The sequence below is a fragment of the Scophthalmus maximus genome, chromosome 10 (genome assembly GCF_022379125.1).
Source record: "Scophthalmus maximus strain ysfricsl-2021 chromosome 10, ASM2237912v1, whole genome shotgun sequence".
In the NCBI taxonomy this organism is placed as follows: Eukaryota; Metazoa; Chordata; class Actinopteri; order Pleuronectiformes; family Scophthalmidae; genus Scophthalmus; species Scophthalmus maximus.
In genome coordinates, this window is record NC_061524.1 from 5,941,814 (window position 1) to 5,966,920 (window position 25,107).

Here is a 25,107-nt window from a genome sequence, read left to right on the forward strand (position 1 = left end):
CCCTCTTCTTCCGATTTGTTGAGGTCATTTCTTTCTTCTCCTCCGGCGGTTCGCGGCGCAGCGGGACGATTGCTTGGTGCGGCTGCGTCGAGGAGACGAAGGCTCGGGAGGAGGTGCGACTGCGGGACGCGATGACCGAGAAACAAACGGCTGCGGAGGAGATCATAACAGGTGAGACCAACATGGCGCTGCTCTCTCTTTCTCTTCTCGTTGGGGTCTTCGCTGTGATAGAAATGATTACAGGGGCGAACGCGCCCGCGCGTACGCACTTTTTTTTTATTATTTAAACGTTGTTTTTTTTTTTGGTGTGGTCGTGCGCAGCGAGGCGCGTTCACGTGAGGTGAGCTGCGTTGAGCTCGTGAGGCGTTCGCGGTCAGAATGAAAAAATCATGCTGACACTTTTCATTGTTGTTTTCACGACGACGCGTGTGACTCGGTGTGCGGTGTTTGTCCCGCCGCAGTGCGGGGAGGGAAGGGGAGGGAGGGAGGGGCTGCCGGTGCCGCCGGTGCCCCGGTTGGTCCAAGCGAGGGGCAGCCGCAGTACAGCAGCCCGCCCGCCCGCGCGGCGTGGCCCCCCGCATCGAGCGGCGCTCCACCCCGCATATCAAACATCCCCCCCCTTTTTTTTTCTTAAAGAAAAGTTAGTTTGTGGCGCGTGCTCGAGTGCGTCAAGAACACCGTCTGTTCGTGTGCAACGCAAGGGGCTGCACAGTGTGTCGCCCCCCCCACCCCGAAATCGGCGCAGAGTTCGGTCACATGGCTCGTCCCGCTAGAGTTGTGACTCAATGCAGCAAAAAAAAAAAGAAAAAAAAGATCCCGTCTGCAGGGCCTCAGGTTACAGAGTGTTCATCCACGGCCCCCAGGCTCTTCTGCTGCCAGGAGGACGATCAGGTTGGTGCATGGATGGAGTCGCATGTTCTAAAATGTCTCCATAAGCTGGATGAACCTGTCTCCGTCCCTCCCCTGATAGCGCTCTCTTCCAACCTGGGGACATGTCGTACTGCAATGACAATGTCAGGCCGAACTCCATTGGAGTTCCGCCTCATGTCTATGTTTCACCGTTTGCCCCTCCGCGCAAACATGCAGCAACCCCCAAAATCTTTTACGTGAGGAAACTACTAAATACTCCTACTCTACAATTCGGCGTACGTTGAACACACGAAGAAGAGACAATCCTGATTGTTTGGCTTCTCCATCGTGATTTCCCGTCACAATCCACCGCTGAGGGTGACGTGGAGTCATTTCCCCCCTAAAAAGGTAGGGCATTTGAAATGATGCAAAGTGGATTCTCTTCTCTCAACGTCGCTTTGTTCCAGCAAACAAAGGACGAGCCTTTAAAATTTGGCGATAAATCAAAGGTAGTTCGGTTGGTTTTGAAGTTCTTTGTAGATCCTGGGGTGAACCTTTCTCTGGGGCTTGGCAACACCCCGGCGTTATGTAACGTCACTGACTGACTGCAGCCGGGCGATGTCCTGCAGGGACGGGAGCTAATTACCAGACTCCGTGGGACCCCTGAAGCCAGAAACGGTTGCTTGTGTTGTCGAAAGGTAAACCTCTAACGTGTAGGGTGATGGAGTCAGAAATGGCTCGTGACGCCCTGCAGACAAACACATCTTGCTCCAACAGTTGTCCTCGTGGTCCGCCCCTTGTGCTCCCGCCTGTCCTTCACCCACTGCAGAGTGAGTAAGCATTAAAAAAAGAGAGCCGGGGCTTGAGACCTCACCTGACGTGGGTTACTCCTTCTCCAGAGTTCAAACTCTTGATGCAATCGCAGTAAAGAGCCAGTGATCGTTGCCAGACACAAACGCAGCATCACTCAGCTGATCTGCCGCCGTCAAGCTCCCCCGACAGTTCAGGAGATAAACGACGACAGTTGCAGCCAAATGCTGGATGTATGTTATCACTTGTGACACTGAGCTCGACTGAGTAAGACATTTGTCTGTCAAAGACAATCATGTCTGGGGATTGGCATCGTGACATTTCAGCTCTTCTAAAACCCGTTTTTTTTTCTGCCCTGCTAGATCCAACATGGCTGAGCTTCCGTGTCTAATGTAATTTACTTGGGAACTCAGCAGCTTCATTTGTGTTTATCTTGCATTTGTACTGCAGCACGTTGAGGGTAAAACAGGCCCTTTGTTGCTGATTTGTTCATGTCCATATGCTGGCTGAACCTCCACTGGGTCCACATATGAGAATGATATAAGGGAAAGCAGCAATTTCTTTAGATGCCCAAAATGCAAATACAAGCAATGCTTTTTTAAATTTCTCTATTCGGGACATTGCTACGTTGCCTGTAGATGGAGGTTTCACCTCTTTGAGAAGTCAGTAGTCAAAGTTAGTTCACCTTTTGCTCAAGACAAGTTTGTTTATGCTATCCATGAGTAGCAAAGAAAATTTTCATTAAAACATTTTTTGTTGGTGAAATTGTATCCCAGAGCAGTTTGCTGAATTTTGACTTCTGACGTCCTGGTCTTTAAAGTGACCATGGGAAGGTTGGTAAACAGAAATCTGAATACAAAATCGAACAAAGTTGAGATTCACTAAAAAAATTACTTAAACTGTTGATCTCACGATTAAGACTAAATCAGAAAATGGCCAACAACATGATGACCAATTCATGGTCTTGCTGTTGCATGTTTTTCAATTACATATGTTCAAAACAAAGAGCAAAGAACCTCGTAGCAGGACTTGACGGAGTTTGTAAAAGTTCAGGTCATAGAAAACACGTGTTTGACTCATTGTTAAGTTCCAGACCGATTTGCCCTAAAGGTTAATGTCGGAAAGAGCTACACTTGGAATCCCTGTATATATTTTGTACCAGTTTCCTTTGGGCTGATAAGAATGATCACAGGGGTCGGTTGTCCTGCACCTCACAGTTGCACAATGTCGTAGCTTCATCCTTCCTCATCACATCCTTAAAAGAAAAGGGCTTTTTTCTGGAGAGCTGTAGCTGGTCTGAACTCAAACCCTCTGTAGTTGTCTTTTGAAAGAAATTATCTATTTTCAGCTGAAAAACAAATGTTGCAGGCCACAAATGTCATGTCGTATTTCATTAAGAATTCAGTCATTTTGTGAACCACGTCAAGGGCAGTTGCACAGTGCTTGTTGCCATGGCAACATACCCTCCACACCTTTGTTTTTTTAATGTTCTGAAATCAGGCCCCGACCGAAAATACCGGCACGCACAGTACAGCGTGTATCTCATGTTGGTTTTGCGGAGAGTGGATCGGTTGGAGGTCGAATGCGCTCTGCTGAATCACGCCTTTTGTCTTTTTACTGCACTGCAGATGCAAACTGCAACATCATCCTCCCAGACAGCTGTCCAGAATGTCCGTTGACTAAGTAGTGTGCATTTTGCTTTGATATTAGCCAGGACTGCAGTAAGTACGGACCAGTTCAGCGAATTCACGCTGCAAACGGCCATCCTTCAGACTCAGAGCACCTCTCAACCTAATCTATGAAGGACATTCTAGACATGACATATAAATCTATCGACACACAAATACTGCATAGCCAAATCTGTAAACTTTGGATGCTCCTCAGAAAATCAAGTCAGAATATCGCAGTATCTCACTGTCTGGTCAAACGGGAACGCCCCACTGAGAGGATTACAACAAGATGTCAGATAAGGAAGTACAGCAGGATGTGAGGGTGGTGGCAGGACAGCTCAAAGGCTCTCTTTTTTTTTTTAAAGGTGGAGAAATCTGAGTATCCTTGCTGAGCAGGCAGCGCTCCAACGTGTCCGTGTAACTGTAGGATCCCGGCTTCCGTTTTCTTCCTGTTTAATTTCACACTTTTCATTGCATGGTGGAAGTTTTTGTAACTTTCGCTGAAATCCCAATGAGTTCAACACTGTGATGAAACAAATCTTTACATCTCATGTCACTTGGCGTTGTAAGTTAAGTCCGACCAGAGGAGGAGGTATAGTTCAGACCAATTGGAGGAAGTTGAGACAGCATTTAACAAAAGAAGAAGAAGAAAAGAAGCAAAAATATGGTGGGGTACCCCACAGGGGGAGGAGTAGACAAAACATTTAATTTCAACTTTAAACAAGATTGTTTGCAGTCTTTACCTTCGATAATATCGCCTCCAACGTTTTGACATTTTTCAAGCGGGACTTCAGTGGCTGGACAGACTCGCGGGACATTAAAACCATGTGGCGGCAGGAAAACAGTCTGCGACTTGACTTCATACAGATGGGATTGTGAAGTTTTGTGGAAATAGTGATGTGTTGATTATTTTAATGTTTACTTGATGCACGGCAACGCAGAGGAAACACGATGAATCTTTGCATCTTTTGTCACTTCCACTTGGATCTGTCAAACTTTATCTGTTGAAAGTTTCTGGATTATTCTCTGCTGCTTCTTCAGACCGGGCAGAGCTTCAGCTTCCAGTGTGAATGAGTTTGGTAGAAGAGGTCCTTCATTTACATAAGTGTCAGTACGGCTGCATTCATTTGCCAAGGCGAGGGGCTGTGTTGGTAGTTGTGTCAATGTTGGTGTCCATGTTGGAGGAACCTACTTGCATGTACTCTGTGTGATTATGTAATGGCATCACGCTGTGTTGAAGCAAAAGTTCCAGGTTCAACTCTTTTTGCTGCTTGACATCCAAACACCCGGTATACAAATTGGTCCATGAAAGAGAAGGTTAAAGGGAAAATGGGACCAGGAGGCCATTTTCAGCATGGTGTCGTGTCTCTGACAGGAGCCATGTGGAGGTGGTGATGTGTGGAGGAGTGGGGAGTTACAGGATGGGGGAGGTGCTGCTCGCAGGCCATCCGACAGGAGCTGGGGGAGGGAGGGAGGGAGGGAGGGACGGAGGGAGGAAGGAAACTGTGCTCATTTGAAAAACAAACATTGTTAGGAAGTCTGAACTGTGACACTTGATTATTGTCGCTGCAGATATTGTGGCGAAATCTTTCCCTCCGTCAGCCCCATTAAACCTTTTGAGCGCCTCTTACAAATAACCATACAGGTTTTTGATCTTAAATACAGGCTGTTAAGAACCAAGAGTTCAGGAACAATATGCCAAGGCTTCAGTGAGACGGTAATTGGTTTCATATGGTCCTATGGCACATCAGCTATGTACAGAGGCAAGACAAAGTAGATGAAGCCTTAATGCCAGATCTTCATCCAAGTTACAATATGAACAGACACAAGCTATGTGAACTAACAACACATAGATCGTTGTGTTGTTCTTGTTTATGGTGGATCCATCATCTTTTAACTATTCACAGTGTATGCTGGTAAAAGGATAACTGTCAGACATGAACTATGGAAAATGTCCGGGAAAATGCGTCTGAAAATGTTCTTGAGTTTACCGTTCGCATATGAAGAACACAGCAGGAGTTAAGGTAAGAGTTAGATTCGTTTACAACAGCAGGAAAAATTCTGGAACATTCAGGTAAGGGATGGTGCCTGGGTAGAGCGCCCACCCACTAGCCGAGATATATTCGGGGGTTTTCTCCTGTTGTATTTTTATGGGCTCTAACGGAAACTTTACTCGGGGGCTGTCAGGAAAAGTTCAGGAAAATGTCAGATAATGTCATTGTGGTTGTCCACCAGCTGAAGCTCAGGAGAAGTTGGGTGATGGAGCAGGACAATGTCCCCCAATACAGAAGTAATTCTACCACAGAACAATCTAAAACAGAGTAAATCTGCCAGAACTTAACCCAATAGCCGTGTTGAGTTTGTCTGAGCTGAAGCAGTTCTGTGGGAATCATGTTCCAAAATAAATCCTTCAGAGTCAGTTGGCCATTAAAAACGTCCATAAAGTTTTTACTGTCCTCGACAGGCAGAACTTGTCTTGACACCAGCAGTTTCCGGTAGTTTCCATTTAAGCTGTGCTCGTTTCCCCCAACTGGCAGGAGACCTCAGGCCAACACCTGACCTCTCCGTGTACCTGTCGCTCTGCTCGGCTCCACACGAGAGCGTGTTCACTGTGAAGCCACAACAACAATCAACCCTCATCGGGCCTGGACCCGGAAATCCAGGTTCATTAGTCCAGGCTGCGTTTTTTTTCCAGTCTTCAAACCGTCCAGTGTTGGCGGGTTTGTGTCCACGGGCAGCTTCAGATTTCTGAAACCCGACGAGGACTTTGGCTGTTGTGATTTCAACATGTTTTGCATTCTGAGATATGTTTTGGTTTTTGGCGCCATAAAAACTCGAGAAACAGGAGATCGTCAGTTTCAGAAATACTCAAACCAGCTTGACGGGCCCCAACCATTTGATGAGAATATTGACCGACCACCTCTATCTAAATTGCCAGATTTTATACATATGACCATATTATCCAATACACAGGGCCATGCACTTAAAGACTTATTGTTGCTACAGTGAATAAAAAGAATATAATTACCATTACTGTTGCTCTTCATAGCAACCGCAGCACTTATGCCAGTGAAGTTACAGAATTTGAAAGCATTTTCTCAACCGTAATGTCAAATCTGTTGCTTTGGTGTCTCAATATCAGTATTTGATTTTTATCGACTAATTTGGTTTCCATATGGATGGACTGGTGTTATTGGGGCTGACACACATATAGACAAACAAACCCATATAGACAATTTAGAAATTTAACCTAGTTCATCCGACCTGCGTGTCTTTGTACTGTGGGAGGAAAGTAAAGACCCACGTGTCTGTTCATAGATCCAGTAATGGCGCTGCAACACGATGATGGATTCCCCTGCTGTGAAGAGGCAGAGGAGCCATTTGCATTATTCAGCTAGTCTGCAGCTTCACAGTCTGCAATGGAAAAATCTATCGTGCATCTACAAGAAGCGAACACACCAGTGTTGTACGGACACACAAATTCAACCCTGTGGACAGACAGTTCTGAGTTTATTGGTACTTATCTGACGTGGTCTTGACTGCAGCCCTGTCAGTGCAAGGACCACTTTAATGGTCTGTTGGCGTAATGATGACAGCAGAGAGAAAAGAGCAGCAGCCTCCCGATGAGTTGTTAGTGAACACGAAGCCGAATTAAATGCTCTTTTAGTCAACTGCAAGTTGTCTCAGACAGAAATGTGCCCTTAAAAGGTGAAGCCGCGCTGCTAAACTGTGAATGCTCGCTCACTGCTCCATAATTCAGATCAAATCTGTTTAAACATGCACAAACCCGGAGGAAAGCATATCTGCAGAATCAGATCCGAGGCACGACGGCGAAGTGAGACGACGCGAGACAACGCCGGGCACATCGAATGCCAAAAAAACAGTTCATTGTGTAGCTTTCACACTCAGAAATGTAGGGAGGTGACTGTCGAAGATATCTTGATAATTGCAGGCGTGTCAGTTGTTAATCCAGATCGTGATGACTTCAGATGCAGATGTGCAGAAGTGGATGTCGGCACTATTTATGTCTAGTCTGGGTTAACTGTTGAGAACTTGTTTGCAGTAATCAGGAACCATTTCAGCTTTGGCTTTTGTCGTTATCAGTTTTTTCCCATTACAGACAAGACAGGAAGGAAAAGCCATTGTTCAGCAGAGAGTTTTAAGGCATTTCCTCAGAGAACGGCTGAAACGCTCTACCCTCTCCAGGAACCCGGTCCCGCTCTCTCTTTGTGTCGCAGACGTCTTTTGCTCAATTGTTTCATATGAAAGTCTTTTGTTTCTTTGTTGGGCACGAACAATGCACCACGTCTTTGGTCTTGATTCTTTGAAAGTCAAAAAACTCTGCCTGGCAACTTTGATGTTAAAACGCGGGGAACTGGCGGTGATTTAAAGAGCTACTGGCCTTTTTGAATGCAAACAGCCTTCTGCTTTTCATTCCACTGTTCTATCTCCACCATCTGTGGGCAGACTGCCGGAAATCGGATCCCAGCTCTTTACAGAGAGCGATTCTAAATGCAAGTTGCAGGTACTTGAAGGGGTATGCAGCAGCAGGACCTAGGGCTGTGCGACTGACCAGATTCTCATATCCTGATAGAGGTTATATCATATCCAGACAGTGACCCATATCGTCACGTGCTGCTCCAACCTGTCGTTGTGTGAATTGTGTGTGCGTCGTTGCAGATGCTAAGTTGTATCAGCAGCTGTTGTCTCATTCCATTCGTCATCGCGATTCTCTGTCTTAAGCTGCTTCCTCAGACGTGCTCCGAGGTCCGGAGCTTTTCCTGAACCTTTCGGGAGGGACTGTAAACGAGGGGGACAATCGATGCTTCAAAATGAACAAGGGAAGTCAAGCGCTCGAGAACTTTCCTCGCCCTCATTAGTAAATGGAAGAGGCGCTCGTCAAAAGCAAGCGGGATCAGGAGGGCTACCACCACCTTGTTCCCTCCCCAGCAGTTCCCTGGACGCTCCATCTGTGAATAAACTAGAAAAAGAACTAAACAGTGTCCACCCCCACCGCTCCCCATGCTGCCCGTCCATGCAGCTGCTTTACTTGCCTCCTCTCAAGCACACATGACAGAGACATTCCTGTCTGTGTTCTCTGGATAAGGAGGAGGACTATTTTGAAAGTACAGTTCAGGTTACAGTGTGTGAAGCCCTGTGGTTAAAATTCGGGTCGTGGAAAAGGTGTAGCCTGTGAATTAAAGCCCTGATGTTTATAGAGCAGTCCGGAGTCGCCATCACCCCGAGCTTCTCTTTCTGCCTCATGTTCTGTGAAAAGAGTTTTCACATTGGACATCATATATGCTGACATAGATACGTCGGTGATGTTGATGCTAATATCGGTCGGGCTCTAACATACATGCACACAGGCCTTAGTTCTGGAGGTCTGTCGACAGTCATGCCTGTACGTTCAGTTTATTCCACCTGTCAGCGGGAGAGCGAGGCCTCTCATCTTGAAGCTTGGACCCCCCAACTGAAACACACGTGTGGAATTACAGGAATATGTGTAGTGTATACTATCACATACACTCACTGGATTGTTTAGGATCAGACCGATATGTCGGGCTTGTGTTTGCCTTCGAAAAACATGTTGAATATCACATTAAATGTATTTTTGGACAGACAAATCACACCAGGATAGTCGCCATGGAAGCAGCCTCTGTCCGCTCTGAACAGCTGATAAGCTGAACAGTATGTAATGACCTGTGAAAGGATTCCATCGTCATAGCACAGTGCTTTAAGAGAGCTTAAGCATCAGAGGACTTATCCACCGCCACCACAGTAAAGATTGTTTGGTGTGAAAAATGATGAGACATAAATCTGTCAGATTATCTGCAGGCTATTTGCAACCAAAACGCCTTGTGTCGATCGCCATTGAAAACACATGTCGTTGTGTATTATTGTAAGCTCGTGCAGATCTGGTGTGCGCCTTTAAACACAACTCGGCTCGTGTGTGTGTGTGTGTGTGTGTGTGTGTGTGTGTGTGTGTGTGTGTGTGTGTGTGTGTGTGTGTGTGTGTGTGTGTGTGTGTGTGTGTGTGTGTGTGTGTGTGTGTGTGTGTGTGTGTGTGTGTGTGTGTGTGTGTGTGTGTGTGTGTGTGTGTGTGTGTGTAGCGGCTGCAGCTGTTGTCAGTCTGTTTCTCTGCTCTGTGTGTCTGGGCTGACGGCCAAGTGGATGCGTCAGCCCCCCCCCTCTCTCTCTCTCTCAGCATGGCATGAATGAATGGGACCTCAGATGGGGAGAAGAAACAGCACATTCTCTCCAAAACTCATTTTGCAGTCGGCCTTATGAATGTGGCTCTTTGATAGCAGATTTTTTGTGTGTGTGTTTGTGCCGCAGTGGATTTAATGAGGCTCCTCTTGTGGTATTGTAGGTAACAGTCTGTCCCTCGCCTTTTGTATCCGTCCCTCTGTGTTTCATCTCCGTCTGAGACGCCACTGTCTTCTGAAACAGACGTCTGCTGTCGATCAAGACGTCCCCTAGATTCTCTGTGGGTCTATTAAGGAGTTCATGACCACGTTCCATTTTCAATATTTAAACTAGATTCGGCGTACGGATTTAATCACGGCGTAGCGGCCGTTTGTAGCTGCCACGCCTTCGTGGGGGCGAAATCGTAGTGAACTTGTTGAATGTCATGTTTTGAATAGAGTTTAGTAAATTTGCATGACGAACAGGCAAAGACGTAGAGGGCTGTGGGCTACAATGGACAACTCGTCCACAAAAAAAACATAATATGCAGCCATCAGCTTCTCCATCAGCAAAGCAGGCAGCTCATGAAAGACAGCGCTGGTTACATGTTAATAAGAAGAGACAGAATACATCATATAAAAAAAACACAGCATGGTCCACATTTTGAGATCCGAGGTCTGCCATGAGGAACGAACGAACACATCGGCGTGCACGGAGACCGCTGTCGTAGATCCGTGTATAGCTTCTTTCAGACGTGCACTGAAGTCCGGATATCTTCCTGGACTATATGTGCGAATTCAAATACGAAATTTAAAGCGACCGACGCTTTAACTTTGTATGTAATCAATTCGCGGCCAATCATTTTCATGTGAACGCACCATTCGATTTTGTGTCGGAAATCAGGATCAATATCTTTCTAATACCAGTTCAAAAGTTTTCTAAAGTGGACTTTTACATGGACTTTTTACTTTTTCTGGTGTTAGGACAGCTGCTGTCTGGGTCGCTGGGTGGTTGACGAGTTGCTGGTGGTGTGTTCTCTGCCTTGGTTAAACACATGTACTAGATCACTTTTTTTTTCCATCTGACCTTAGTTCAGCATGTCAAAGTCTCTCTTATTCATTGATGTTTAGTAGTAGACTAAATGATTTATTTTGGTCAGAGCAGCAGTGCCCGATCATTGTACTAACAGGCTCCTTTGGCTCAGACCTCTGAGTAGCAGTCATTTGGGGAATAGATGGAATGTGAGGCCAACAGGAAGTGGGTGCTCCAACAGAGAGGAGAGGGAATAACAAGAGTCCTCCTCACATCCTTTTCAGCTGCATAGTAAACACTGTCGTGACAGCGTGGCTCCACCAGACGTTTCAAAGAATTAGAGAAATGTCCCGTTTGATTTTACTCATCCTTCTCCTCTAAGTGCTACACTTTGTGACAGAAAACCGAGATTGAATTGCTCTTATTATTACATCTACCCGAGAAGATTTACCTGCGTTTGCCTTTCCCATATGACGAACGTAGCAGGAGATAGTCAGAGTCAGACGCGTGTTACACCAACGGGAAAACTTCCGGAGTGTTCTGGCCGCGTCTGGGTAGAACGCATAGGAGGCGGGCCATGGCCATGATTCCATACGTATGTTCAGGCATTTTCCGAAAAGTTCCGGAAATGTTCGGAGCAACATTTGTGAACATTTGCCTTCTCACAAGATGAGACTGCAAATAGGTTTTTAGACATCTTTACCCTTAACTCAGTTGCTTCCATCCGGAGAAGAAGGACACTGACTGAGAGAAAAAAGATATTCACCGAAACCCGCTGGCCAGAATGTTGTATGGCCCGGGATGTTGTATGATTCTTGGAACGCTGCCACCAGGACACGGTGTAAAAACATTTTTAATAGAAGCGGTGCCTTTAGTGAGATAGATAACCGGTCATGAGGTCATGAAGAATACACAGTCACATATGTCTCATGTGTTTACATCACACAGATTTATGACTTTTCATATGACCACTCCAATGTTCACAGTGTATCTATCCAAGTGTCAACCTTTGTCTCATCTTCACACACTCTGACACACATTCGTTGCCTTTAGGGTCCACATTGTTGTGGCGCGTACCTCCACGAAAAGAAGTGCAGATGAGCAGAAGACTTTCAAGTGTTTCCAAGTGTTGGAAATGAAATAAAAGGAAATCACTGATACACTGAAAGGGCCAATCATTGTGGCTGATCTGACTGGTCACTTTTGGTATGTACGATCCAAATGACTTTGGTCGATGCCAAACTATAAGTCAGCCTTCATCACTGTCACTTCCTCACGATGAGCCACTGACACGGTGATGGGCTTTTGTTGCCCTTTGTCAAATATTGTTCGGCCTCTATTCTCTATAAATGAAATTACAAGGTGCGACTTTCATTCAATATACAGCCGAATGAAGCACAGAGTCAGAATTCATCCTCCTGTGTTTTCATTGATTGTTCAATAGTTTCAAGGCTGAAAACACGTGTACGACTTCACCTGTCGTTACTTTCTCTGATGAATCTGAAGCAGGACAGAAAGAATCAAAGTTGTGGATAAAACAGTTTGGCGCTCACAGCACACACACAAGCCGCCTGTTCAGAAAGCTGGAAATTTGATTTCTCACGACGTGGGGTGTAAACAAAGTGAGCTATAGTAAAATGAGGAAGAATGGCTCAGGCGAACCTCAGCAATACAGCACTTCAGAGATATTATTTACTACAAGAGCTGTCACTTTACTCCTCGTGATTTGATTTTCATGGCCATTGTGAGGGAATAAAAACTCTGGGGTTGGAAAGGTGATTTTTGGGAGTGGGGCTGCGGGGGGCCGTGGACAGACGGACAGGCTGGGTGGTGGCTAGATGGAGCCTATAGCCACAGGTGGTCTGTAATTCTGCACCGTAATTGCCTGCAAAAGTGTATTATGGGGTCTTCGGACCACTCATCCACTCCGTAGGGGTGGACGAGAAAAAACGGATGAGCGAGGCGGAAAAATGGGATGGATAACACGACGTCCCGCCGTGACACAATTCTGCCAGACACTTACAATACGTCGAGGGAGTTATTGTGATTGTGCGGGGATTCAAAGAACGCTTTCTGTGAACGCCATTAAGCCAGACTAATGAAAATGATGGCAGCAAATGGAGAGATAATCTCCAGTTCAATTGAAGAGTCATTGTGTTCTAAAGACAGGTGCAGCAGACGTTTGCTGCTGTTCGGACCAAGTAGATGTCAGTCTGCGGCTCTGGACCAGAAGAGGAGGCATCTCTTCTCTCTTCTCTGGCGTTGACAGGCCAAAAGAGTTTTCAGAGTTCAAGGGCAGGAACTCTGTAGTGATTCGGTGCTCCTCTGGTTCTCTGGTGCTGTCGGCGCCCACCGTCCAACCAGCACTTCACAATAGTTCCACACTTTTCCATTAATTTCAGTTTCCCAAGATTCGATGACTGTTTGACCCAAAAGGCTCATTACAAGCTGAGGATGAAGAACATTAATCAATAGAATTAATTCCCCCCACGCACAATTTAGTTTTGAAAATGTATAAAAATGTCCCGTTTCTGTTAATTTCGTAAAACTTGAGTTGTGCGTCCAGAAGGGAACTTTTTTTGTAGCTGATTTTATTGGATAAAAATAGAGTATTGTCTTTAAGACTGAGTTGTAAAACAAAACTTTATTTTATAGTGGAACACTGCAACTCTAATTTTGGCGCCTTGTAAACTGATGAGGGTTGGGCAGTGTACATGACATGAAAATAAAAATATTAAATGTATAAAACCAAACGATTGATCAAAAAAAATATTAATATTACTTTCAAAGGTTGATTTACAATTACAAAGTATTGTAATTATTGTGAGTATCACTTTACAAGCTCAAAATCATTTTGTCACTAACTTTGAGTCCCTAGGATGAAAGACACACCAAAATAAAAGGTGCAATGTGTGACTGACATAAATGTCTTTTGTGTTTCCCTACAGATGCCATGGCTAATCCTTCTCCAGCAAAGAGCATGGGCGACCCCGGAATCACGCCACTGTCTCCTTCACACACTCAGGTGACTCAGCTCTGTTGTGTACATGCGCACGCACACAACACACACACACGCACACATTATGTGTGTCATAATATGTCACCGTATCACAACTGTATGTTGTCTCTGTACAGCAGGACGACACAGACGGCGTGGAGTCGCAGCAGTCCTTCGTGGTGGTGGTTGCCATCGACTTTGGCACCACATCCAGCGGTTACGCTTACGCCTTCACAAAGGAGCCGGAATGCATTCACACCATGAGGTAGGCAAAAAGAATTCAATGGAATCATTTCAATAGTCAATTATTATCATAAGTAGAGTAGCGTCTTGGTTGGAAACATCTGATGTCAGGTTCTTTAGTCAGGATTTAGCGGAAATTGAATCAGTTGACGTTACACGTCTGCAAAATAAATGTAATGGTTGCAGTGATGGTACCATTTGAGAATAATAATATTATTATGTATTAATCTGTGCTAACAATGGGTTTAGACCATAAAACACAGGGCTTGTATTTACTATAACACAGGAGCTTCCACAACCAAGTCACACAGTTGAGCAGAGAAACTCCTTTATAAAAATGTAACTGAAGTTAAAAACTTGGTGAGTGAAACTCCAAATATATTAATATAAAAAAAGAAAATATATTAGAATATATTAATAGTACATAATATATTCCTCTGTGGTTTTATTTAGGCCTTGAGCTCATCACGGTCTCCCGTCCCTCTGTCTCGTGCTTGACACTAGTGTTTGTTCTAACCAGTGAAAGAAGCGGGACTCAAACCCCCGAGAGTCCCGTGACCCCTCAGGTCGACCCTGTCGTCCCTCAGTGCCAGGCTCCACGGGGGGTTAACAGCTTCCATCCCACCACGGGCTGACAGGTGTTTATAAATTCACCAGCTCATGTGTGAAGCCGCACATTCTTGACATTGCTGTGTAAAGCAGCGCGTTGTAATCCACTTGTCTTTAAATCCTTCTAATCTAATCAACTTAACCCAGCAGAGCAGGGTTAATGATGCTGATACTCTTAATGGGTAATGCAAAAATACATGCAGTTTATTAATATATAGTGTGATATGCAATATTTGTATATATTAAGAAATATTAGGGGTCGCAAACATGGTCAACTCTGTTACTGTTTTTTTTCTCCGACAAAATTACAACGAATCCTAAATTTCTACATAGAATAAGAAGTTTTGTTTATACTAACACAGCTAGCACCATTTCCCCCAAATAACTTCTTCAACTTTTTCAATCAATGCAAGTCAAACCAGTTTTTTAGTTACGTGATACCAGGTTAAAATGAGTGATGATTATCTTCCCTAATGCTTTATACTCAACTGTTCAAGAAGCACTTCCCTGTTGGTGGAGAAGAACGAACAGTGCTGCTAGAAATGCAGGAAGATGCAAAGATCCACATCTTCCTGATTGTGTAGTTGTGTGAACCCCTCTTCTGCTGAACTCTGGACCGAACTCTGTGTTGTGTCAGGGAGTCGATTTTTAGCTTTTTTCACCTAGGAATTTTTCCGAATATCTTTATATCTGAGTGTTTGGGGAGAGTTACTGGCCGGCTGCACATTCCTCACCCTGCAGACTGCACTTCCCTCCCAGCTGTCCTCACTCATGACGGGAACAATTAGAGCAGGAACCGCACTGCTCATGACCGGAACGTTCCCTCTTCCAAAATGTTTCTCGCAGTAAAATGCTTTCATTATTGATAGTCCAGCAGCGTTCAGTGCACGCTCGAGTGAGACGGAGCAGACTTATTCAGGGTGATGCGAGGCCAGGCCTCGGCAAAGGAATCTCGAGTCTAACTAGCACAGGCAGCCTGGCTTGGTGTCGGTGCTCTGAGTTTTCTTGTCGTCACAAAAACCTGTAGATTTTGGATGGAAATGTAAAATATATTCCATTCTGCTTATGAGGTCAAAGCTGCTCCATCCTGTTTTTCCTCAGGTCTCCCAAATGAGTTCCTCTTCACACCAGGAGCTCTTAGTCCGGTGGCAAAATCCCATCATGCACTTCTCCCATGGAGCAGAGACGACACTAATAATAGCCGCCCTCCATTTTTCCAGAAATAGTGTGGGAGCACAATTAGCCTAGAAGTCAAGTTCCCGTGGCTTTTCTCAGAGATGATGAAACGATGGTTCCACACGGGGAATTATTAATAAGCCCACGTTTTTCAACAGCTGCAAAAGTGTATATATGATTTAAAGCCAAAGAAAGCACAGATATTTTTATACATGTATTGATTGCCGATTCGTCTCCTCCTATAGGCGTTGGGAAGGCGGCGACCCCGGCGTGTCCAATCAGAAGACGCCAACCACGATCCTGCTGACTCCCGACAGGAAGTTCCACAGTTTTGGCTACGCGGCTCGCGACTTCTACCACGACCTGGACCCCAGCGAGTCCAAACAGTGGCTCTACCTGGAGAAATTCAAAATGAAGCTCCACACCACCCCTGTGAGGACACAAACACACCGTAACACCTCCACTCACCTTAGCCGGTGTGACATATTGCGTTGCAGCGTGTTACTACGGAGATAGCCATTCTGTTTTGTGAGATGACGACACATGATTCTAAGAGAGATAAATACGCCTCATTGATAGAGGTTTTTTTGAGATACCATGCACTGACAAATTGTCGATTTGATCCAAATCCACATTAAACATAAATGTCCAAAAACTAAAATCAGTGAGTCACACATTAAAACTAACTGGTTTTTTTACTCATGTCTGAAACACACTGCCAGAAACACTCACTACAGCACCAGATGTGACTTAATCCACCATTGAATGATAAAATAGTCGCATTTTTTAAATATTCAACTCTAACTCCAATGTCTTTTCTCTGCAATCAGAATCTGTCCATCAACACAGACCTTCACGCAGCCAATGGGAAGCGAGTGAAAGCTCTGGACATCTTTGCATATGCGTTGGCCTTCTTCAAGGAGCAAGCACTAAAGGTAACACACGTTGAATATTTTTTGATTTGCTTGATATCCTATGTCTCTGTAGCGTATCCGTCCCAATCCCACCTCATCTGGTATTCTAAAAGATGCCACCTGACCCCACGTAACATGTGTATGAGTTGTGTGACCTTGTGTTTGAATGTTCGTCCTCCAGGAGCTGAGTGATCAGATGGGCGGTGACTTTGACAACAACGACGTGAGATGGGTGATCACGGTTCCCGCCATCTGGAAAATGCCTGCAAAGCAGTTCATGAGGGAAGCTGCCTACAAGGTAGGCAGAGAGGCTCTGGTCACACCTCAGTACGAGGCACATTCCTTTTTTGCAAACGTCCGATTCCACGTCTTGGAGGAAATTATAACCTCTTTATCAAAATGGATGTAGATTTGATATGGTAATTCGATACAATGATGTCGGCGTCAGAGGGACTGAAAGATGGAAGCTTTGTGCTGCTGCAGTGACACACACACACACACATACACACAGTGTACTCACAGTACAGTGACCTACAGACTGTGGTAGAGGACACATGGAGGCAGTCAGAAAGTCGTCAATAAAGAGACACGGAAGTACAGTGACCGATAGAGAAACCAGAGCTTTCCATAAACACTGGTTTGATTAATATACATTTTTTAATCAAAAAAATTTGATTTGATTAACAAGTTGGGATTCACAGTGTGGCCACATTTAACGAATTCCACTTCTGAGGTGCCTGTTTGTCTGCATGTCCCGCACACGCATGCTCTACACCAATGTGTGTGCTCAGCTGTGACGCTGTGTCCAGACGAGTAGAGAGAGAGAGAGAGAGTCGTATTCAGTGTTTGACTAATATTAGCAAAGTAAGTGATAAAAAACATATTAAGACTTAGACTGATTGGGACGACAAATGGGCGTCCTCATTAAAGAGACTCACAAGATGAAAACCATACCAGTCGTCACTCTGTTGCGGCCGGTAGCGATGCCTTTGTCTACTCGGTTGTGTTAGATTTGTCGTCGCAGAGATTTTTATAATGTCGTGCGTGTGGGTCTTTCAGGACCGTCAGTGTATGTGGTCACTGGGTGTGGCTGTCTGCAGAGTATGTGTGTGTGTGTGTGTGTGTGTGTGTGTGTGTGTGTGTGTGTGTGTGTGTGTGTGTGTGTGTGTGTGTGTGTGTGTGTGTGTGTGTGTGTGTGTGTGTGTGTGTGTGTGTGTGTGTGTGTGTGTGTGTGTGGGTGTGTGTGTGGGTGTGTTTCTGTGTGTGTGTTTCTGTATGTGTGATAGTGATGTGAATTTTCTGAGGGAGGAAGACACTTTATTTTAGATTATGAAGCATAAAATGCGATATTTGCCATATAAGCCGTAGCATGTGGTTATGTGATTCACAGCTACCTTTGTATTTGTGCTCTGCGGATCTGAGAATATGTCTGTGTTGTGTGGCCTGAGACTTGAGTGCATCACTTATGGACTCTGCCACAGATGGCTCTGAGGGAAAAGCCTGGCAGACGGTGTAAAATGTATTATATGGCCCTGCGAAAAAGAAAATTGTTGCCAGACGTCAGTTCCACATTTGGGTGAGATACTTGTAATGTAGATGGCCTGCCAAGGCTTCAGCATGTCTTTCTTCCCAAACAGACTTAATGTCACTCATCAAATAATGTCTTTTGTTTCTTTCATACAGAAATGGAATTATTTGCCTCTTATCTCTGAGTATGATGGTGCCCGCCCAGCACTTCTGTGCAGCGTCTCTGGCGATAGATTGGGTTGTCCATTTTCTTGGTGAGGTTTCGCCAGGCGTTGGTTTCGCTTTCTGTGCAGACATCGCACAGTGACGTTGAGGATTCAGGAAGCTGAGCTGTTGTTTGATAACGTATCATGTCAGACATCTCACTACACGGAAAACCACAAACTCTAACTTTGCACAAAACGTGCAAAGGCAGAGCAACAGAGGGAATCCTGTTTCTGGACACCTGGCACGAGCCCAATATTCCCCTTTTCTTTTAGCTTTGTTTTGTCCTCCACCAACTCATGAGCAAATCATCTGGCTCTTGTGTTCACCGCACTTTGCTTCTGTGGTGTTTGGTCCTGGACAGGTTGTGCATCGCAGGTTGAAACACTCATAAAAAGCTGCACAGAGCTGAGCACATGCTTTAAACACATTGAGTGTTTGAACAGTGATTCAGACTGCTGGTCTCTGATGCTGTCTTCTCCGGTGATGTCATCGTTTTTGCCCTGGTCACATCCCTGGTGTGCATGAAGGAGGAGCGAGGGCGGAGGAGCTGCTGGCTGCTATCTGCAGTTGGGCTGGAGGCAGAGATGCAGGAGCGAGCAGAAAGGGAGAGGGTGTGACTACAACGCAGAGGTAGAGAGAAAGTGAGCAGAGGGGGAGCGGGGCATCTGCAGTGAGTCAGCATTAAAGCACCGTGGCTCCTGTGATTGGCTGTGGAGGAGACAAGCCAATGGCAGCCCTCTACCACCACACCTCCTCTGATCACGTCATCCGTTGGTTCTCCAGGGGTCACGACGACACAGCGCACACGTCTTCTTTGTGAATCCCTGACATCCAGCACTGTTTTCTTCTCTGGCTCCTATTCACAAATAATAAAAGCTGCACGGCTCGTCATCTGAAAGATATGCTTTAAAAAAGAAAATAAGAAACTGAAACAAATCTGGAAAAAAAAAACACAGCTCATGTTGAAATGTAACTACTCCAGGGATTAAGTACGAATAATAATAAGTGTGATTTATAACAGCTGTGATTTTGTTGCTGAAACGAGCCTCATTCTCCACCAGCAGCTAATAATCAGAACACTGAATGATGTCATCTTTAAATCATTGATCACTTATTGCCTCTTTTCCCATGGGTAGTGGATGAGTTTCAGTTTGTTCTGTTCCAACCACGCAAGTAAACAGGATTAGTAGACAGGAGAAAGCAGGATGGAGCTCAGTGACTATGTTTCGGTGGTAAATCTTTTATGTCTTTACCTTCACTCTCTTCAAACTGGACACCGACCGTTTCAATGGAGGCGTCTGAAATTTGTTGCTGAGACGTTAAAGCTTCGAAGGAATTACTGGAGGAGGCATCAAGCCTTCATTTCACACTGAAGACAATAGCCAGATGTTAGTGGGGGATGAACAACACTTTCTTCAACTAATCCAGATGCTCCCTTTTTCAAACGGTTGACTTTGAAAGCTATAGAAGTCATCTACGTAGGCTCAGAGTTTGCCCACAGCTTCTATAGTGTCCTCCTCCCCTTTCTCTCTCTCAGAAGTGTGTAATTGTTGCAATTACAGTTGTAGGAATTGTGACTTTTCTGCTCCATAGTTCAGCGGCTGACAAAATGGTGACCTCTCCTTAAGCGAGTACAGTATGAAAATTCACAGCGAGCGAGTGGGCGTGGACATTTTCCGGAACTTTTTCCTGCCAGTTTTTCTGGACATTTTTCTAAATGAGCCCACTTGAGACTACAGAAGGAAAAGCTCTGGACTTGGACAATCTCCTGCTGTCTTTGTCTTATGTAAAAGGGGGAAAAAATGGATCTGGACAGTTCATGTTCGAAAACTGCTACAGCATTATGGAGATTTTAATTGCGACACCAAAATGTTTATAAGAAGTAAAAAATAAAAAAATAAAACTTTTAATGTTTTAAGTTAAAAAGTGTGTTGTCCTTTCTGATGTCTGCCCTCGTGTAGTCCGGTCTGGTGTCCCGTGAAAACCCAGAGCAGCTGATCATCGCCTTGGAGCCCGAGGCGGCATCGATCTACTGCCGCAAGCTCCGCCTCCACCAGATGGTGGACCTGTGCACCCACACCACCCAGAACGGCTTCAGCCCCACCGACAACGGGGGGAGCGCAGCGAGCCAAGGTAAGTCCCCCGTCATCACTGACGCGATGTGATTTGTTTTTATCCTGTGATGATGATTTCACACAGCATTTATATCACCACCGCTTTTTTGTTCACCACTAGTCATGCACGCCGCCACAGCGAGTTATTAATGTGTGTGTATTTGTGTTGTAACTGTAACGTACCGTCTTCCCTGATGTTGTTTCTTCTATAGTTTCTCATTGACTTTCTATTTTCCTTCCAATCACCACCCTTCATCTTCCGCTCTTGCCCTTTACTCTACAATAAGAAGTCGAATAATGAATTATTCATACCTGTGGGTTTAACTTCAGGGCCCACGGTTCCTCCCAGCTCACCATTGATGTTTTGAACTGTATTGAGTTTTCCAGACATCTCAGCCATATTACATTCAGGGAGTCCATTAAACATGTGGTCATAACATCACTGTCAGTATTATGTTTATCCCCTGTGCTGTAAATCTAAAACCACACAATTCAAATAGTTTGATCTATAATGGACAGATACTGACTGCTGTTGTTTACCGGCATGTCAAGCAGCAACAGCAAACACCCACCTCTCTCTCTCCTACTTTCACTAGTCTCTTACCTTTATTTGTGCAAAAAAAAATTTCCCTTCATCATCACCATCAAAAACAAGGCAGAGAGATTTTTCAAGTTTTGGACAGATTTTATTCTTAGAACCAAAAGGGCTATTCAATGAGGACCTCTAAGAAAAATTCTGTTTGTAATTTCCCAGGTTATGGTCATTGAAAATATTGTCATGACAATTGGTACTGTGGCCTGACCTTTGACCTTAAAAGGTCAAATGTGGTGTATGACCGTGGCTGTAGTTTTGATATATAGGTCACATGTAAATGCATTTTTGATGAACTTTCACCTAATTTTCAACACCTTTTTTTGTCTGCCTCCTGTTAGATAGTAACTTCCTGGTTGATGTTTCTTTTCTCTTAATACATTTGCATTTTTTAATCAAAATATGTATTTCAAACATACCGTAAACATTGCCGTAAAACCACTCCGCCGAGACTCCTTCTTTGAAACTGTCTCGGCAGCTTATTGTGGTCTATTGATACGATGTTGTCGGATGGTTAGGCTGATGTCATGTTAACCGTCGACCTCTCTCATGCCTCTGGCATGTCGGCTGCCAAGCCGTCCTTCCCCTTTATATTGTTTCCTCTGTGTTGGAGGAAATGGCTCTGACACTGACTTCGGCCCGGTCTTCCTGCCATCAGCCAGTCAACCGCAGGTCACATGGCTTTTACTGACCTGCAGGTTAAACACCCTGATAATAATGATGATAAACTTTATTTATATAGCACCTATCAGTTACATGGTGCTTTGCTTGTTGAAAATAAAGAATTGACAAAAGGAAATAGCAGTTTGAAGATCACACATTAGACATCGTTAGAGCAGAAATGTAAAAGAAATGTAGAAAACAAGGTGAAACACAAAAATTATTAAAGATAGAAAAGATCAGAGCCAGGAAGATAAAAACAACAACCATTTAAACACGTTGTAAAGTAAAATTTAGTTCAGACCCAAAGTCCCGAGAAAGCAGCCTGATCAGCCTTCGCATGATTGTAGAATTATGAAACTCCCGGGTTAGTCGGTAAATCTGTCTTTATAGTGGTGATAGTTACATGCATTCATCTTTTATTTCATAGTTTTGGCATGCTGCTTCCTTGGCATGCATTTTTTTTTAAGTCGCGTGTATTTATATAGGATAAATAAAACTTGATAACACATGTGTTCAGAGTGACGGAACCTGCCAGTGTCTTGATGAAGTGTTGATGTTCTGTTTAACCTTTCAAATCCTTGTCTTTCGCTGCATGTTCTCACTGTGTGCAACATGATTGTGTGTGTGTGTGTGTGTGTGTGTGTGTGTGTGTGTGTGTGTGTGTGTGTGTGTGTGTGTGTGTGTGTGTGTGTGTGTGTGTGTGTGTGTGTGTGTGTGTGTGTGTGTGTGTGTGTGCGTGTGCGTGCGTGTGCGCGTGTGCTCTCAACTTATTACCCATTTAAATTGAGCTATTCTTAAATCTGTAGCTTTGCTCATAGTTTAGATGCAGGTGCATTTCTGCCTGCTGCTTGCTTTACACACAAACACACACACACACACACACTGCCACACAGCAGAGCTTCACGCCTTCATCACACTCACCAGAACATTCTTTCTCTGTTAACAACCAGCCAAGGAGCATGTTCGACGCAACCGGCAGAGCCGCACCTTTTTGGTGGAAAATGTCATAGGGGAGCTTTGGTCGGAGCTGGAAGAAGGTAGAGTCTTTCTCTTCTTTTACTCATCTGTTGTGATTTCCCCTTTCCCCTTTCTTCAGGAGGGTAACTGCTCTTGCTGTTTCCTGTGCTGCCTCATTAATTCCCAACGTTCAACAGACAAACTGAACAAACGCGATGCACGCTCATGTGAACTGCCAATTTTGTGCCGACAGACAATGATCCCCATGACTGATGATGGTTAGAGCGATCACTGTTGACTATTAATTAATATCGAATTTGATTTGCCCAGCCACACATGCCATCTCTTGCATGAAGCGGACACCCCTCCCCACACTTTCGTAGCACCAAGTTGCGACCAACTCAGCGCAAGACCAGTTGGTGCATCCGGCCCCTGAGCTCTACTTATTTTCAGTATCTCAGAAAAGATTGTGCTTGGTGACATGCGCTTGCTTAAAATGTGATCTTGAATGTATTTAATCGTCGTCTGCTGTCAACAGAGCTGGTATCTTCATATCCCGAGACCCACAGGGTACCTCGTCCAGTTCCCCTTCCCTCGTCACTTCATGTGAGTGGGCTCGCAGGTCAGCAGACCTGTCTCTCTGTTTGAGGCTAACGAGTCACGTCCAGCCTCCCTGGAGGACGTGGAAACAGCTGAGCGATTAAAAGGATGCATGTCAGAGGCAATGAGTCCTGTCAGGAAGAATACTGTTTGATTAGTTGCCTTTTAAGCGCCTTCACTGCACACTCCCATGTTGCGTTTTCCCGTGTCTTCTCTGTGCAGGCGACCGTTACGTCGTGGTGGACTGTGGCGGCGGCACGGTGGACCTGACTGTTCATCAGATCCGTCTTCCAGAGGGGCACCTGAAGGAGCTCTACAAGGCCTCAGGTAAAAAGGACCAATAGTTGTGATCATAGTCATTCTTCATTACTGCTTTCTGCACACGGTCTCACCCCGATCCATTTTTCATCCTCAATTCACGCATCCCTTCTTTTCCCCAGGCGGCCCCTACGGCTCGATCGGGATCGACTACGAATTCGAGAAGCTGCTGTGTAGGATCTTCGGTCAGGACTTCATCGACCAATTCAAGATCAAGAGGCCGGCGGCCTGGGTGGACCTGATGATTGCGTTCGAGTCTCGCAAGAGAGCGGCGGCCCCCGAGCGAACCAACCCCCTCAACATTAACCTGCCTTTCTCCTTCATCGACTACTACAAGAAGTTCAGGGGCCACAGCGTGGAGCACGCCCTGCGCAAGAGCAAGTGAGTGCATCCGGAAACACCGGGGACCGAACCCTGAAGTTTTTAAGTCTTTATTATCTCAGACAAGCTGAATAAATATAAACCTTGAATAAAATAGATTTTGTCTCTGCAAGATTGTCAAACTTAGTGAAGCCAAAGGCCTTGAATCAGGAGCAGCTGGACTTGGTTGCAGAGTCTTGAAAATTCCAGAGGTTGGGTGTGCGAGTCTAAATGTCAGACATCTTACAGAATATAAGTTTGCGTCATTTAAGCACAAAGCACTTTAAGCGAGGGTAGAGCAGAACGACTTCTTGTGAAACGCGGCGTTAGAACTCTTTGATACATTAATGGTAACGTAACCTTTCACTCTCGGCCATTAGAGCACTAAAACGACCGACTTCTGGGACCACCACCATCACCATGGAGTCTAGACTTTAATGGCCTTGTCTCGTTTCTGTTTGGGTTTTTTTTATAATCCCACAGCGAGTGATCTGGCTGAAACTGGAGCCCTCAGTGGCCTCCAGGCTCCTCTGACGCCCGACTCGAAGTGCTCAGTGCGTTTTGCAGGAAAACCTCGGGTGGGGCCGCCATTAAACACGGTCACACACAATTCACCGTATGTGGACACCACACACTCACGTGTACACTCACGTGTGCACGTCACAACGGATCACACTCATGGGAACGTGGCAGATGGTTACTATGGATTCTTTCAGGGGTTAGGGGTTTGGCAGCAGACGGCAGCAGGACTGAAGGGAGATGGCCCCCTGAAGAAATCGATGACACAGCTCTGAGCGGAGCCTGGGCTGTCGCCGGCTTCTGCTTCTGGGGTTCATGTTCGGAAACACAGTTCATAGGGCTGATGAGAAAAAATGTCCTTGTTGTCCATGTTTTTCTCATTAATATTGTGAAGTAGTTTGAATCAGATCCTCCGGCTCCAGTGGCAGATGAACATGGATTAATGGCACTCAGTAGACTAAATGTAATCAATTCTCTCCCCTCTCCAGTGTGGATTTTGTAAAATGGTCGTCTCAGGGGATGCTGAGGATGAGTCCAGATGCTATGAATTCCCTCTTCAAGCCAACCATAGATCACATTATCCAACATCTCAGTAAGCTACTTTCTTACACACTATGACACACACATTGCTCGGTCACACTGTCCTCAATTACTCAGTCTATATGGTTTGTTATATGGTTTAAACTTTATACCATATAATGTACTCAATTCCACGACTGCATGTAGTGCCAGTCAACGCTGAAGCAGTTTAGGACACTAA

The 25,107-nt window shown here is 45.1% G+C and overlaps 1 protein-coding gene across 7 annotated transcripts in view; it reads left to right on the top strand.

Moving 5' to 3' along the window:
- Positions 1–39: 39 nt before the first annotated feature.
- Positions 40–25,107, top strand: part of hspa12a (heat shock protein 12A) — a 28,356-nt gene continuing 3,288 nt past the window's right edge. The window contains exons 1-11 of one of the 7 annotated variants that reach the window (XM_035605291.2): positions 40–171; positions 13,499–13,575; positions 13,686–13,813; positions 15,822–16,008; positions 16,407–16,511; positions 16,672–16,788; positions 20,186–20,357; positions 22,544–22,630; positions 23,373–23,477; positions 23,591–23,849; positions 24,836–24,939. In XM_035605291.2, coding sequence (XP_035461184.1) covers positions 132–171; positions 13,499–13,575; positions 13,686–13,813; positions 15,822–16,008; positions 16,407–16,511; positions 16,672–16,788; positions 20,186–20,357; positions 22,544–22,630; positions 23,373–23,477; positions 23,591–23,849; positions 24,836–24,939 — 1,381 coding nt within the window. In that variant the 5' untranslated portion in view covers positions 40–131. Of the gene's footprint in view, positions 172–770; positions 892–1,491; positions 1,548–13,498; positions 13,576–13,685; positions 13,814–15,821; positions 16,009–16,406; positions 16,512–16,671; positions 16,789–20,185; positions 20,358–22,543; positions 22,631–23,372; positions 23,478–23,590; positions 23,850–24,835; positions 24,940–25,107 lie in introns of those variants that run through there. The other 6 variants (XM_035605292.2, XM_035605294.2, XM_047334765.1 and 3 more) reach the window with 6 other exon arrangements.